Source organism: Coregonus lavaretus (assembly GCF_964263955.1).
Source record: "Coregonus lavaretus genome assembly, chromosome: 3".
NCBI lineage: Eukaryota > Metazoa > Chordata > Actinopteri > Salmoniformes > Salmonidae > Coregonus > Coregonus lavaretus.
In genome coordinates this window covers 4,251,413-4,267,750 of record NC_139990.1, presented here as the reverse complement: position 1 = coordinate 4,267,750, position 16,338 = coordinate 4,251,413, and the positions used below count along the sequence as shown (strand labels likewise).

General features: G+C 44.0%; 1 protein-coding gene across 1 annotated transcript in view; it reads right to left on the bottom strand.

The window, feature by feature from the left end:
• Positions 1 to 12,411, bottom strand: part of LOC311124840 (elongator complex protein 2-like) — a 55,253-nt gene extending 42,842 nt beyond the window's left edge. Inside the window, exons 1-10 of the mRNA XM_084158340.1 lie at positions 12,279 to 12,411; positions 12,005 to 12,083; positions 11,457 to 11,527; positions 11,151 to 11,292; positions 7,330 to 7,407; positions 7,008 to 7,072; positions 6,798 to 6,864; positions 5,458 to 5,601; positions 4,946 to 5,041; positions 4,451 to 4,551 (exon numbers count right to left, since the gene is read on the bottom strand). Coding sequence (XP_084014466.1) covers positions 4,451 to 4,551; positions 4,946 to 5,041; positions 5,458 to 5,601; positions 6,798 to 6,864; positions 7,008 to 7,072; positions 7,330 to 7,407; positions 11,151 to 11,292; positions 11,457 to 11,527; positions 12,005 to 12,083; positions 12,279 to 12,410 — 975 coding nt within the window. The 5' untranslated portion in view covers position 12,411. The remainder of the gene's footprint in view (positions 1 to 4,450; positions 4,552 to 4,945; positions 5,042 to 5,457; positions 5,602 to 6,797; positions 6,865 to 7,007; positions 7,073 to 7,329; positions 7,408 to 11,150; positions 11,293 to 11,456; positions 11,528 to 12,004; positions 12,084 to 12,278) is intronic.
• Between the last annotated feature and the right edge of the window lie 3,927 nt (positions 12,412 to 16,338).

Genomic DNA, 16,338 nt, shown 5'->3' with positions numbered 1-16,338 from the left:
TCCCTTTTAAAACCTTTTCTCCTTACTGAACATGGGTCTGATCTATACTGAATAAAAATATAAAGCACAACATGCAACAATTTGAACAATTTTACTGAGTTACAGTTCATATAAAAGGAAATCAGTCAATTGAAATAAATTAATTAGGCCCTAATCTATGGATTTCACATGACTGGGCAGGAGCGCAGCCATGGGTGGGCCTGGGAGGGTATAAGCCCACCCACTTGGGAGTCAGGCCCACCCACTGGGGAACCAGGCCCAGCCAATCAGAATGAGTATTTCTCCACAAAGGGGCATTATTACAGACAGAAATACTCCTCAGTTTCATCAGCTGTCCAGGTGGCTGGTCTCAGACGATCCCGCAGGTGAAGAAGCTGGATGTGGAGGTCCTGGGTTGGCGTGGTTACACATGGTTAGCGGTTATGGACGTACTGCCAAATTCTCTAAAACAACGTTGAAGGCGGCTTAAGGGAGAGAAATGAACATTCAATTCTCTGGCAACAGCTCTGGTGGACATTCCTGCAGTCAGCATGCCAATTGCACACTCCATCAAAACTTGACACATCTGTGGCATTGTGTTGTATGACAAAACTGCACATTTTAGAGTGGCCTTTTATTGTCCCCAGAACAAGGTGCACCTGTGTAATGATCATGCTGTTTAATCAGCTTCTTGATATGCCATACCTGTCAGGTAGATGGATTATCTTGGCAAAGGAACATGTTCACTAACAGGGATGTAAACAAATTTGTGCACAAAATTTGAGACCAATAAGCTTTTTGTGCGTATGGAAAAATTCTGGGATTTTTTATTTCAGCTCATGAAACATGGGACAAACACTTTACATGTTGCGTTTATATTTTTGTTCAGTATAGAAAGGGATACAGTGAGGGAAAAAAGTATTTGATCCCCTGCTGATTTTGTACGTTTGCCCACTGACAGAGAAATGATCAATCTATAATTTTAATGGTAGGTTTATTTGAACATTTTTACATTTACATTTACATTTTAGTCATTTAGCAGACGCTCTTATCCAGAGCGACTTACAGTTAGTGAATACATATATATTTTTTTTTATACTGGCCCCCCGTGGGAATCGAACCCACAACCCTGGCGTTGCAAACGCCATGCTCTATCAACTGAGCTACATCCCTGCCGGCCATTCCCTCCCCTACCCTGGACGACGCTGGGCCAATTGTGCGCCGCCCATGAGTCTCCCGGTCGCGGCCGGCTGCGACAGAGCCTGGATTCGAACCAGGATCTAGTGGCACAGTTAGCACTGCGATGCAGTGCCTTAGACCACTGCGCCACTCAGGAGTATGAACAGTGAGAGACAGAATAACAACAAAGAAATCCAGAAAAACGCATGTAAAAAATGTTATAAATTGATTTGCATTTTAAATGAGGGAAATAAGTATTTGACCCCCTCTCAATCAGAAAGATTTCTGGCTCCCAGGTGTCTTTTATACAGGTAACGAGCTGAGATTAGGAGCACACTCTTAAAGGGAGTGCTTCTAATCTCAGCTTGTTACCTGTATAAAAGACACCTGTCCACAGAAGCAATCAATCAATCAGATTCTAAACTCTCCACCATGGCCAAGACCAAAGAGCTCTCCAAGGATGTCAGGGACAAGATTGTAGACCTACACAAGGCTGGAATGGGCTACAAGACCATCGCCAAGCAGCTTGGTGAGAAGGTGACAACAGTTGGTGCGATTATTCACAAATGAAAGAAACACAAAATAACTGTCAATCTCCCTCGGCCTGGGGCTCCATGCAAGATCTCACCTCGTGGAGTTGCTATGATCATGAGAACGGTGAGGAATCAGCCCAGAACTATACGGGAGGACCTTGTCAATGATCTCAAGGCAGCTGGGACCACAGTCACCAAGAAAACAATTGGTAACACACTACGCCGTGAAGGACTGAAATCCTGCAGCGCCCGCAAGGTCCCCCTGCTCAGGAAAGCACATATACAGGCCTGTCTGAAGTTTGCCAATGAACATCTGAATGATTCAGAGGAGAACTGGGTGAGTGTTGTGGTCAGATGAGACCAAAATGGAGCTCTTTGGCATCATCTCAACTCGCCGTGTTTGGAGGAGGAGGAATGCTGCCTATGACCCCAAGAACACCATCCCCACCGTCAAACATGGAGGTGGAAACATTATGCTTTGGGGGTGTTTTTCTGCTAAGGGGACAGGACAACTTCACCGCATCAAAGGGACGATGGACGGGGCCATGTACCGTCAAATCTTGGGTGAGAACCTCCTTCCCTCAGCCAGGGCATTGAAAATGGGTCGTGGCTGGGTATTCCAGCATGACAATGACCCAAAACACACTGCCAAGGCAACAAAGGAGTGGCTCAAGAAGAAGCACATTAAGGTCCTGGAGTGGCCTATCCAGTCTCCAGACCTTAATCCCATAGAAAATCTGTGGAGGGAGCTGAAGGTTCGAGTTGCCAAACGTCAGCCTCGAAACCTTAATGACTTGGAGAAGATCTGCAAAGAGGAGTGGGACAAAATCCCTCCTGAGATGTGTGCAAAGCTGGTGGCCAACTACAAGAAACGTCTGACCTCTGTGATTGCCAACAAGGGTTTTGCCACCAATTACTAAGTCATGTTTTGCAGAGGGGTCAAATACTTATTTCCCTCATTAAAATGCAAATCAATTCATAACATTTTTTCCATGCGTTATTCTGTCTCTCACTGTTCAAATAAACCTACCATTAAAATTATAGACTGATCATGTCTTTGTCAGTGGGCAAACGTACAAAATCAGCAGGGGATCAAATACTTTTTTCCCTCACTGTAGGTATTATTCTGGTGCAGACAGGACATGTGAAAGGCCTTAGCAATGTCATCTATCCCAATTGTGAATGTGTCATTTATATCAGTGACAAAACTCTCTTCCCATTGTCTGTGTGCTTCCATTAACCAGGACCTTGTCAAGCACTGTTTTAAGTGTGGGGTTTTTGAGATTAATAATATCCTTTTGTCAAAGGATATTACAATGTGAATTACACCATCTCACCTATTGAGCTTTCCACTGGATGTGAGCAGAGTGGGGAGGAAGAAGTCTGCAATTAGATGTAAATCATTGAGGTGTACGATAACAGACGTTGGCTTCCATTGTAAGGTTTCTCCTCGTTTGAAAAAAAGAGAAAAAAAACCTGTTCACAGCATCACTTAATATATTATGCACTTTTACGCTGAACAAAGACAGAGGCTATTCCAGGTGTGTTTTCTCCCTGCCTTGCTGTGTCCAAAGCCCTGGCCAGAGGAGCCATGTTATCTTTTCCGGAGTCCTGCTGCTGCTTTTTCGTTCGATTGACGACCTTTTTAAGTTTGTTGCAGATCCTTATCAGTCTCCTGGTGTCAAGATAAGGGGTTTTGAGTGGAGGAACTGTGAATTTCTGCCACTGATCAAACAAACTCCATGTCATTGATCACCTGTAGACCGTTATCCTTCCATCATGTCATCTTCAGCACTGAGGATGCCACTCAAAGCCCTGTTCAAGTTGGATTGGACTGAGGGCCCTATATTCATAAAGTGTCTTAGAGTAGGAGTGCTGATCTAGGATAAGTTTTGCCTTTTTGATCACAATGAATAAGATTACAAGGACAAGGTGGACCTGATCCTAGATCGGCACTCCTACTATTAGATGCTTTATGAATATGGGCCAAGGCCTGCTTTTAGGCTGACACCCAGCGAGGGGGGCCATCACTATGTGGCCAAGCTACAAAGCAGGGCTCTAAGCTGACCTATTTTTACACGGAGCATGTGTGCGCCTAAATTGAAAAATATAGGCACACACAAAATAATTTGGGAACACAATACAACATATTAGAGGTAATACAGCTAGAATCCTTCATTATTCTAGGTGTACTGGTGCTCCTAAATAAAAATGTCAGGTCGCACAGCAAAATATTTTGCCGCCCTGTAAAGTTCTCTCCGACAATGGGATTTAACCACGATTCTGGTGATGAAGCCAACTAGGTATTTTGTAGTAGCACAGTCATCTATTGATTTCAGAGGAGATGTTAAGAGTGGAGGAGGAGAAGAAAGGAAGGTTATATAAGGTCTCTCCCAGAATTCACCTACCACTCCTGAAACTCAAGGGCAGATGGGGATGAATTTACAACTTCTGTTGAATTTAGGGAAACAGCAGATGTTCTGAGAGAGAGAGAGAGAGAGCGAGAGAGAGAGAGCGAGCGAGAGAGAGCGACAAAGTCAGAGAGAGAGAGAGAGAGAGAGAGAGAGAGAGACAGAGAGAGAGAGAGCGAGAGAGAGAGAGACGGGTGAGTGTGGGGTGACCTTTACCAGAGGTCTGTGTCCTGAACGCCACTCTATTCCCTATATAGTGCACTACTTAAGACCAGAGACCAAAGTAGTGCACTATGGAGAATAGGGTGCTGTGTGCTGTTTGGGACACAACCAGAAGTCGACACTGACCTGCTCCACCCACACCCCCGAGCCCTCTTCCGGAGCCCACAGGATCATGGTCTTGTCCATGGAAGCAGAGAGCAAACTCAGAGACTGATGCTGGTCGCCACCTGTAGGGAGAGACAAAGAGCTTCACAATGAAGGAACACAGTAATGATATTGCCCCTTGCCCCCATTTTCCCCACTAATGGTTAAGGTTAGGAATGGGGCAGGGGAAGCTGATTCTAGATCTGTCCCTAGGAGAAACTTCTTCCTCTGAGCCACAATACAGCAATGCAGGCTGGATGGATAAAACATAATGAAAGAACCGCAGCGGACAGACAGTGAGTGATGTGAACTATTAAAAGAGTTTAGGGTTCAACCATTCTGATTTCATGGGCGTGTGGAACAAATCACTCTCCCTCCATCCCCATGAAATCATTTAGTATGGCACCTCCACATCACAGTGAAATAATTAAAGTCTGATCTGGGGACTAAAAGGCATATAGGTTGACAATAGAGTACCTTTGATGACAGGGGGCTGCCAGTGGACTCCATAGACCTTGTTCTCGTGGCCGGCCAGGACTGACTCTAGCGTCACTGCAAACGCTGAGGAGGCATCTGGGGCAAAAAGACAACATGCATACATTAATCTAAAGTACAACGGTATGATTGTACAATCACAAACTCCATCCACATTTGTGTGATAACTTATTCAGTTAAAAGGCATGTTTTAGAATTGTACGGTTGTTGCCAGGGATTGAACAATCCAAATGCCCCCTGATTAAAATAATAATAATAATACATTTAAATAATGATACATTTAAATAGTAAGGCATCAATCCAATGAACACTGACAATGATGACATTCACATTAATGATCATGTGATTCTTGATTCTTCTTGCTATACAGACATTCATTGTCCTGTGAAAGTGACTCAAACCTGATGTTTTGATTTAATCATTCATTTTTTATAATGAAATAATTCTAATGAACACATTTTTCTAACGAAACCTGATAATGAATGTCTGCTCACCGTTTTCTGTCAGTGTAAAGACATCTTCAGTCATCCTAATGGTGCGTTCATCCTGCGTGTTTCTCTCTGGCCCAGACTTGGCAACCAGCCTCCACACCCTGATCAGACAGTCCTGAGCACAGCTGGCCAGTAACAGATCCCCGTCTGTCCAGCATGGAGGTAGACATTAGTTGATTTGTATTTAACCTTTATTTATTTCAGGAAGTCCCGTTGAGGTCAGAAGACATCTTTGACAAGGGAGACCCGATGGAGACTCGTTATTGTCACTTCATTTGATCTATTCCCTATATCCTCTGAGCAATAGGAGGGCTTTATAGAGGGAATAGGGTGCCATTTCAGATGCACTCTAGGTAAGACGGCTGAGAATACTATTTTTCCAACTACGACTACCTGGGGAAGAGAGAGAGGTTGAAAGAAAGGGGGTGATTAGGTGGCCATGGTAGTATGAGGGGGCCGGGTTGGGACTTAAGCCAGGACACCAGGGTTAACACCCCTACTCCTGTGACAAGAGGGGACCTTTAGTCACCACAGACTGTCAAAACCTCGGTTGAACAATTAAAAAGACTGATCTCAAAGACAGGGCTGTGGAGATAGCTGCTTGAAGGGTACAGTATATCTGAGAGCGAGGGGCACAACTAAAGCATTGACTGGGCCATGCTGCAGCCGTTTCATGCATTATGGAAAGACGTCCGTCTACAAAAGTAAAATCTAATTAAACAGACATCCCAGTCATAAAAGGATGAATTTTCATTTATTTTCTTTTACCCTTTTATAGTGGAGAGAGACTGGAGAGTGATTTTGCAATGCCTGTGGGGCTGGTGCATATAAATGAATCTCTGCCTGCATCCCAAATGGCACCCTATTCCCTATAGAGTGCACTACTTTTGACCAGTCAAAAAGTAGTGCACTATATAGGGAAAAGGGTGCCATTTGGGATGCAGTCTCTCTCTGACACTACTGGCCGACCAGCTTGGAGTAAGTCATCAACTGAGTGGGATGAGTCCAGTGACGAGGGTCGGTGAAGGAGATAAAATAGCTTTTACAAACCCTGGTGTGCATCACAAATGGCACCCTATGCCCTGAATAGTGCACTACTTTTGACCAGGGCCAAGCATAGGGTGCCATTTGTGATGTAGCCCTTAACAGAGCACTGCTGGAGTACCTCTGGAGTGGGTTACACAACCACAACTAGCCAGCAGGATATACAGATTATACCAGAAACTCATTTTCTCATACCATCTCTGATTATTTGACAGATTTATGTATGAACTACACAAGTCACGCCAGATAAAACAAGGCAATGAAGAAACAAATGGTTAAAACACTGGTGTGGTCCTCACCTACACAGGCCCACTCCACACCACGGATCCAATCCTCATGCCCTTGCAAGGAGAGGACTTTCCTGAACTGTCAGAGACACAGGAAAAGAAGGTCAGCATCAATGTCAAAAAATATGTTTACACATCGTAAACCCAACATATTCAATGTATTCATGTTAACACGACATTACCTTTATTTGTTGGCCCATACAGTCAGCTACTTGAGCTTACCTGTCCATTGCACTGCGCATACAAATGGATTCTGCAATCGTCGCCCCCGCAGGCAAGTATGGGAACTGCAATGAGTGCATCGTGTTAGTCCTGCCACGCTTGCTGAAGTCAGGCCACATGATAACACATTTGCATCTGCCTCGTGTTTTTAAGACAGATTGAGTGGAGGGGGGGGGGGGGGGGGGGGAAGGACAAAGCATCAAACAGAGAACAGGCATGTGAAAGGGAGTAGACATGACACGCGGAACACTTCAAGATGATCTGAGGTGTAGAGGGGGTTCACTGGCAACCGTCAGCAACCGCTGCTGTGGAAACAGCTTACCTCTGCTGCCTGGCAACCACGCTAGCGAGACATCCATCATGAATCCGCTCCCAAAGGATATGGTCTGGGTGCACTCCGCTTCAGGGAGAGAGAGAGGAAGAATAAATAAATACAAATGAGCCTTTATAATAGGGCATAAAAATTATGAAAAATCATTGGGCTCCATAAATCAACTGCTCCGAGATTATTTCATTAACTTACATTAACTCATCCTAGAGAGGTAAGATGGCTAATATCTAGGCTAGTTCTATTGACGCTAGCTGCAGGGACATTTGTCAAAGGGTTACATATCTGGAAATTATTTTTGACAATAAATTGTGTCGTATCGCTTTGACAATGTTGCAATATCATTTTTGCAGTACTTGGCTGTACCTGCACCAAAACTACAATATTTTTCCTTCATAGCTTGTTCTCCATCTTCTTTTAAAATAGGGGGCCAATTAGTTTTTTGCACTTTTATTTATCTTGTTCCCCTGCAGCAGACGTATGGTAAGCAATATGTTTGGAACATCGAATCGCAATAAAATCACAGTATTGAATCGACAAGTATCGTGATAATATCGTGAGTTCCCTGGCAATTCCCACCCCTAATCCACATATCCATCCACATCGATGGAGCTGTAGTGGAGCGGGTTGAGATCTTCCAAGTTCCTCGCTGTCCACATCACTAAGGAATTAAAATGGTCCACACACACCAACACAGTCATGAAGAGGGCATGACAGCACCTCTTCCCCCTCAGGAGGCTGAAAAGATTTGGCATCTTGACTGGCTGCATCACCGCTTGGTATGGCAACTGCAAGGCAACCGACCGCAAGGCGCTACAGAGGGTGGTGAGTACAGCCCAGTACATCACTGAACCCAAGCTCCCCTGCCATCCAGGACCTCTGTACCAGGCGGTGTCAGAGGGTGGTGAGTACAGCCCAGTACATCACTGGACCCAAGCTCCCCTGCCATCCAGGACCTCTGTACCAGGCGGTGTCAGAGGGTGGTGAGTACAGCCCAGTACATCACTGAACCCAAGCTCCCCTGCCATCCAGGACCTCTGTACCAGGCGGTGTCAGAGGATGGCCCAAAAAAATTGTCAAAGACTCCAGCCACCCAAACCACAGACTGTTCTCTCTGCTACCGCACGGCAAGCGGTACCAGTGCACCAAGTCTGAAACCAACAGGACCCTGAACAGTTTCTACCCCCAAGCCTTAAGACTGCTAAATACCTAATCAAATGGCTACCCTAACTCTATTGCACCTGACTATGCATACACTGGACTCCACCCCCACACATACTTGAACTGATACCAACACACACACACACACACACATTATGCGCACACAAATAAATAGCACACAATCACGCCACACACACCACATGCTTCTACAGCTCAGTCTATTATCTATCCTGTTGCCTGGTCACTTTACCCCTACCTATATGTACAGTGCATTCGGAAAGTATTCAGATCCCTTGACTTTTTCCCTCATCAATCTACACACAACACCCCATAATGACAAAGCAAAAACAGGTTTAGACATTTTTGCAAATGTATAAAAAAAATACATATCTGAAATATACACATTTACATACGTACTTTGTTGACGCACCTTTGGCAGTGATTACAGCCTAGCGTCTTCTTGGGAATGACACTACAAGCTTGGCACACCTGTATTTGGGGAGTTTCTCCCATTCCTCTCTGCAGACCCTCTCAAGCTCTGTCAGTGTTGCTGCACAGCTATTTTCAGGTCTCTCCAGGACACTAGTCCCATATAGCTCAGTTGGTAGAGCATGGCACTTGCAACGCCAGGGTTGTGGGTTCGTTTCCCACAGGGGGCCAGTATGAAAAATGTATGCACTCACTAACTGTAAGTCTCTCTGGATATGCGCGTCTGCTAAATGACAAAAAAATTAATAATTGATTGGGTTTAAGTCCGGGCTCTGGCTGGGCCACTCAAGGACATTGAGACTTGTCCTGAAGCCACTCCTGCGTTGTCTTGGCTGTGTGCTTAGGGTCGTTGTCCTGTTGGAAGGTAAACCTCGCCCCAGTCTGAGGTCCTGAGCGCTCTGGAGAAGGTTTTTATCAAGGATCTCTCTGTACTTTGCTCCGTTCATCTTTCCCTCGATCCTGACTAGTCTCTCAATCTCTGCCACTGAAAAACATCCCCACAGCATGATGCTGCCACCACCATGCTTCACCGTAGGGATGGTGCCAGGTTTCCTCCAGACGTGATGCTTGGCATTCAGGCCAAAGAGTTCAATCTTGGTTTCATCAGATCAGAGAATCTTCTTTCTCATGATCTGAGAGTCTTTAGGTGCCTTTTGGCCAACTCCAAGCGGACTGTCATGTTCCTTTTACTGAGGATCGGCTTCGGTCTGGCCACTCTAGCATAAAGGCCTGATTGGTGGTGCTGCAGAGATGGTTGTCCTTCTGGAAGGTTCTCCCATCTCCACAGAGGAACTCTGGAGCTCTGTCAGAGTGACCATCGGGTTCTTAGTCATCTCCCTGACCAAGGCCCTTCTCCCCCAATTGCTCAGTTTGGCCGGGCGGCCAGCTCTAGGAAGGGTCTTGGTGGTTCCAAACTTCTTCCATTTAAGAATGATGGAGGCCACTATGTTCTTGGGGACCTTCAATACTGCAGACATTTTTTGGTACCCTTCCCCAGATCTGTGCCTCGACACAATCCTGTCTCAGAGCTCTACGGACAATTCCTTCGACCTCATGGCTTGGTTTTTGCTCTGACATGCACTGTCAACTGTGGGACCTTATATAGACAGGTGTGTGTTTTTCCAAATCATGTCCAATCAACTGAATTTACCACAGGTGGACTCCAATCAAGTTGACGAAACATCTCAAGGATGATCAATTGAAACAGGATGCACCTGAGCTCAATTTTGAGTCTCATAGCAAAGGATCTGAATAGTTATGTAAATAAGGTATTTCTATTTTTTATAAATCTGCAAAAAAATCTAAAAACCTGTTTTGCTTTGTCATTATTGGGTATTGTGTGTAGCTTGATGAAGAAAATGTTTTATTTAATCAATTTAAAATAAGGCTGTAACGTAACAAAATGTGGAAAAAGTCAAGGGGTCTGAATACTTTCCGAATGCACTGTACATAGCTACCTCAATTATCTCGTACCCCTGCACATCAACTCAGTATTGGTACTTCCTGTATACAGCCATGTTATTTTTACTCGTTATTGTTATTTACTGTGTATTTACTCCTCATGTCACTATTTAAATGTTTTTAATGTTTGTCTTTAACTCTGCATTGTTGGAAAAGGACCTGTAAGTAAGTATTTCACTGTTAGTCTACACCTGTTGTTTATTAAGCATGTGACAAATACATGTTTTATTTTAAAACTGACCAACGATCAGCGTCTAGGGGCAACTTCACCCTACACCACCTCACTTCGCTCTGTCTTACATAAAAATAAGCAGACTTTTGGCTAACATTGGGGTTTGTGTAGCCTAATCATGTAGAGACAGGGTAGTTGAGAGTACTACTGAGGTAACAAAATACAAATGAAAATGGCTGGGCGGCCCATGAGCCCTGATCAAAAGTAGTGCACTACATAGGTAACAGGGTACCATTTGGGACGCAGCCCATGAGTCCAAAGGCCAATATCACTGATCTGATTGCCTTTCCCAATCTGACTCTCCTAAAGAGTTCCTTTACCTGTTCCATGTCATAAAAAACCATCAAGTAAAGTAGCCTTGTCCGAGCTAGTTTCCATCTCCTGTTTCTGTCGCGTGAGGCAGCTTGATGTACAAGTACACCCCCTGGACAGGACACTAGTCTATTGTTGGGACAAAAAAAGCTTCCCTTACCTTTACTCCCAGTGTAGAGCCATAGTTTGACAGTGGAGTCGGAGGCTGTGGAGGCGATGAGTAGCTTACTGTTGTCCAGGTGGATGGCATCCACAGCACACACTGGTCCAGTATGTCCAACACACTCAACACAGTGGTTAAACTGGGGCAGGGGGCACAAACACAAAACATATGCCTTAGAAGAGATCAATATAAGTGAAACTATTGCTGTGTTTTGATAATGTGTCAAATGTACACAGAAGTGTCAATACAGATCATTAACGTATGGTATGAGGCCTATTCCTGCTTCTAGTGGCATTAACACACCTTCCCATCTTGGACCTCCCACACAATCAGTAGACTGTCAGACGCTCCTGACACCAGGTGAGTTTCTCTACCTGTAGCAGACATCAGGGAGGAAGAACCAACTGTCAGAAACAGTCTTTCAAAGCATTGGATGAAACATAAATCATTGGATAAATCATATAAAGCATATTATCAGCATATCAAAGCATTGGATGAAACATGAAGCATATTATCATCATATCAAAGCATTGGATGAAACAAAGTAGATTATCATCATATCAAAGCATTGGATGATGCATATCAAGCATATTATCAGCATATCAAAACATTGGATGAAGCATATAAAGCATATTATCAGCATATCAAAGCATTGGATGAAACATAAAGCATATTATCATAATATCAAAGCATTGGATGAAGCATATCAAACATATTATCAGCATATCAAAACATTGGATAAAGCATATTATCAGCATATGAAAGGATAGTATCAGCATATCAAAACATTGGATGAAGCATATAAAGCATATTATCAGCATACCAAAGCATGCAGGTAGCTAGCTACTCACCACAGTCCTCTCTGTGGACCCACTGGACTGTGTTCACCCTCCCGGTATGTCCATTCAGGATAGCAACAACACCTTTCTCCTGTAGAATGGTATGTAAAGAGTAAAGCTGACTGTCACAGCAAATATACCTTAACCTATGGACCCCAAGCACAATTCAAAATAAAGCTGATTAACGTGAATTGTCAAAAATGACAAAACTGATGATGTAGCTAGCTAGCCTATGCTGCAACTGCAACGACACGAATACATTTAAATTGTGAAAGAGATATATAACCTGTGGGTCATAGAGAGCGACAGAATTGCATGTTCCATATGCAATGAGTCCCCCACGACCCCATGAAAGAACATTTGGGGTTCGATTTGCACAACATGCGACATGACATGTTTCTATTATGGGAGCCGCCATCTTGAATGCTAGCCGGCAGAGTTACCGTAAATATGGGTGTACAGTACACGCACCGCACACGATTCTACAAACGGCAATGGATAAAATGAACTGGAACACACTCTAGACTAACTGTATATATTTTGTTTCACTGTGGGGACAGTCGCTAAAGTATTGCTGGCAAACATAACCCACGGTTTATCTTGCAAATGAATAGTGTCTTAATGAGCAGGGACATTCTAGCTACTAAACTCGTCTGATCGCATTATTCGGTAGAATCCAGTAGGTGGTGCAATACACTCATTGAATAAAGTAATTGATATGATAACAAACTAATTGCAAATTAAAATATTTAATTTGGGCTGGAGAAAATATATAAATATATTATAGTGAATTCATTCAAATGATTGGATTTGAAAAGTGATGGGCATACACACTGCTACCAGACGTAATAACATTGTGTAGCCTAACCTAGCTGGTTTGTGTGTTATTTGTATCACAAGTGAGCACTTAGGTTTTTATAAAACCATGGAATTAAAGCAAAGCTAAGCTCACTAAATGCATTCTAACTCATGTTGCAATTACCATAGCATACCATAGGTTTTAAGTTTTAGCATTGTTTATATGATTAAAGTTGTCAGGCTGTCCCCTTTGAAACACAGCTGTGTACTAGTGTTGTAGCATAGGCTTTGAATAGTCCAAAAGGACCTAGTGTGACTAAAGACAGTTTTACAGGGACCCCCAAAATAGTTTGACCTGTCATTTCTGGTTGCTCAAGTCATAAACCACGGCAATGGGAAAGACATAACTGGACTGTTTCTCTGGGAATGGTCTGGGATTTGGGATTAATTTAGTAAAAATAGAGGCTATATTGGATGTCAACATTTACACTGTAATAGGCCTACAGTAAGATGTGGTTTAGTGCTGTGGATGAGGGTTGTATTGCATTTAGCTTTTTTCTGTGAAATACATAAGCCAGTGCTTTGAACACTGACGGCGGAATTAATGTGACAAGAAGAGTGTTGCAGCCTTTTGTTCCATTATGTCATGTGTCTCCACCGTATCCTCTGTACTGTCAGCCTTGCTGATTTGCATGTCAGAAGTTATAACATGCAAAGAAAGCAAGACGAAGCCATCTTCAAAGAGCCCAACATATACAGGGTCATGGCAGAGCTGCCAGCGGCATGTGATCACAGGCACACTGTATGAAAGGTTACTCTGTCAGTAGGCAACACACTGAAGTGATTGTATGTTTGATAAGGTTACCCTGTCTGTCTACTACACACTGAAGTGATGTGGTTGACCTGAGCTGGTCTGTCAGTTCTGGGCTGGTAGGAACTGCTCCTCCAGACAAGGTATATAGCAAAGGTCCCAGACGACAGTTTTGTCAGAAGCTGTTTAAAAACCACCTCTTGACGTGATCACAAGGAAGAAAATCGGTTGTCATCTCTGAATCCTCGGAGACGAGATGTTTCATGACTAAATAAAGCAAGGAGGACAAAGAGCGATGGGCTCCCATTGCAGGGATGGATGGATGGGTGAGAGAGAAGGCGAGAGAGAGAGAGAGAGAGAGAGAGAGAGAGAGAGAGAGAGAGAGAGAGAGAGAGAGAGAGAGAGAGAGAGAGAGAGAGGGAGGGAGAGAGAGAGAGAGAGAGAGAGAGAGAGGGAGAGAGAGAGAGAGAGGGAGAGAGAGAGAGAGAGAGAGAGAGAGAGAGAGAGAGAGAGAGAGAGAGAGAGAGAGAGAGAGAGAGAGAGAGAGAGAGAGAGAGAGAGAGAGAGAGAGAGAGAGAGAGAGAGAGAGAGAGAGAGAGAGAGAGAGAGAGAGAGAGAGAGAGAGAGAGAGAGAGAGAGAGAAGGCAGGTCCCGGAGGGTTGGTATTTGGACTCATCATTATCAACATTTCAGGAAAAAGAATCCCTTATGGACACTGTTCAAAAGTAGTGCACTATATAGGGAATAGGGTGCCATTTAGGATGCACGCAGAGACACTCCAAGTGACTTATCTCAGTGAAAGTGACCTCTTGGGTGAGAAAACCCCCACAGATGTCATCTCAGGGGTAGCTGAGAGAACTGATGGGGGACGCAACACCACGAAAATCACATCTGTCAAAGAGACTCACCGTTTCTATTACCTCCCCCTTCCTCCTTGACAAGACAGTGCTCCTTTGTGTAGCCTAGACTGTATGTTCTGCAGTAGGCCCCTTCACTAGACTGTACTTTAGTCCACTTATCTATTTCAGATTGGATACTGGGACTATGATTGAATTGGAGCTATGCTGGATTTCAAAAGTGCCCCTACACAATAAAGTGCCAAAATGCCTTTAGAGTAGAGTGTGATAAACACTTTCTCTGTCCAAGGGACACATTCCTGTTTCACCCTAAGAATCATACAACAGCTGCAATACAGTCTGCATCCCAAATGGCACCCTATTCCCTATATAGTGCACTGGCCTCTGGCCAAAAGTAGTACAATATAAAGGGAATAGGGTTCCATTTGGGGCACGTGCAGTAACTCCCCCTGCTATTTCCCACTGCCACTAAATATGGCACCAGCCATTCTGAAGGCTTTGTTGTGCTGGCTCTTCAGACACATTCTGCATCAGATATGATCACCGTATTGTCTCTCCTAGCACCGGACAGATTGGGGAGCAGGTACAGCTAATCAATATGTCCAGCAGAGGTCAAACCCCTGTCATTCACAAGGGAGACGCAACCCCCGAAGTGTGTGTGTGTGTGTAATGTTATCCCTACCTGCACGCATCAGCTTGCAGAGCAGACAGACGGTCTGTAGTCTAGTGTGCAGGCTAAAGAGAGAGGCACTGACAGTATTAATGAGCAAGTGTGGGCTTTAACGACAGCGGAAATACTCAAACAGAACACAGCAGCCAGATTACTGGCAGCAACGTCTGTGTCACTTTCTGCAGCCTGCTTTTGTTTACAGGCAATTCAATGATCCTAGCCCCTTAGGGCCTCTCTCTGGCAAACTGGGCATCGAGTGGCATGGCCATATTGGCAATATTGCACTGGCAGACTGGTAGGCACAATCGCCAGCTTGCACCTGTGCTCTCAAATGCCAGGGCAAAGGGGTTTAATAGTAGAGGTATGGGAATATTTCCACCATGCCCTTTCTGAGGTTGAAAGTAAAGGGGTTGAGGGGTTTAATGGTAGAGGTATGGGAATATTTCCACTATGCCCTTTCTGTAAGGATCCACTCTCTGGAAGCAGAAAAACGACTTTGTTTTTATGGTTCATGGTTGTCTCAGGGTCATTGCAGTGCCGTTACCCTAAAACCTACATACCTTTGGAGCAAAAAAGACATGGATGCTACAGGAAATTATATATGACATCTGTTGTACATTTTTAGAACGTACATTCCATAACTCTATTTCAGACAAGATATGACACCATTGCATTTTTCAGTGAAAACTACAACTCAAACTTTCTTGGTGGATTACTTGAATAATCATATTCCTGCCCATGAACCCAATATTCCTGAGAAAATAGTTTAAAATCCTTAATCTGCATATCCCAGGAAAATTACTGACTATGCAGATGATTCCACGTTTCACTGTGCACAAAAGCACCCTCCTTTCATGATCTTTACATTCAGCTCAGCAGTTATGTTCCCAAGAGCCACACAGCCAAGAGGAACGATACAGAGTGAAATAGCAGTCAGCGGTTCTGAAGAGTTTAAAAACTTCAGCGGCAGCTGTTAGTAAGACAATCACACAATGCCGACACATCTTGTATTTAATGGCTTGTAGGCAGTGCTTGACTTGGGATGAAAGAAGTGCAGAAGCTGTATTTTTACAAGTCCGTCCATTAGATTATGTTCACCGAAATCCACAAATGATATGCTATAGAGACCTCTGATTATTTTAAGGGTTCATATACATTTTTCGTGACTTCTCTGACTTTTAACCACATTTTCATGACTATTATTAAAGCC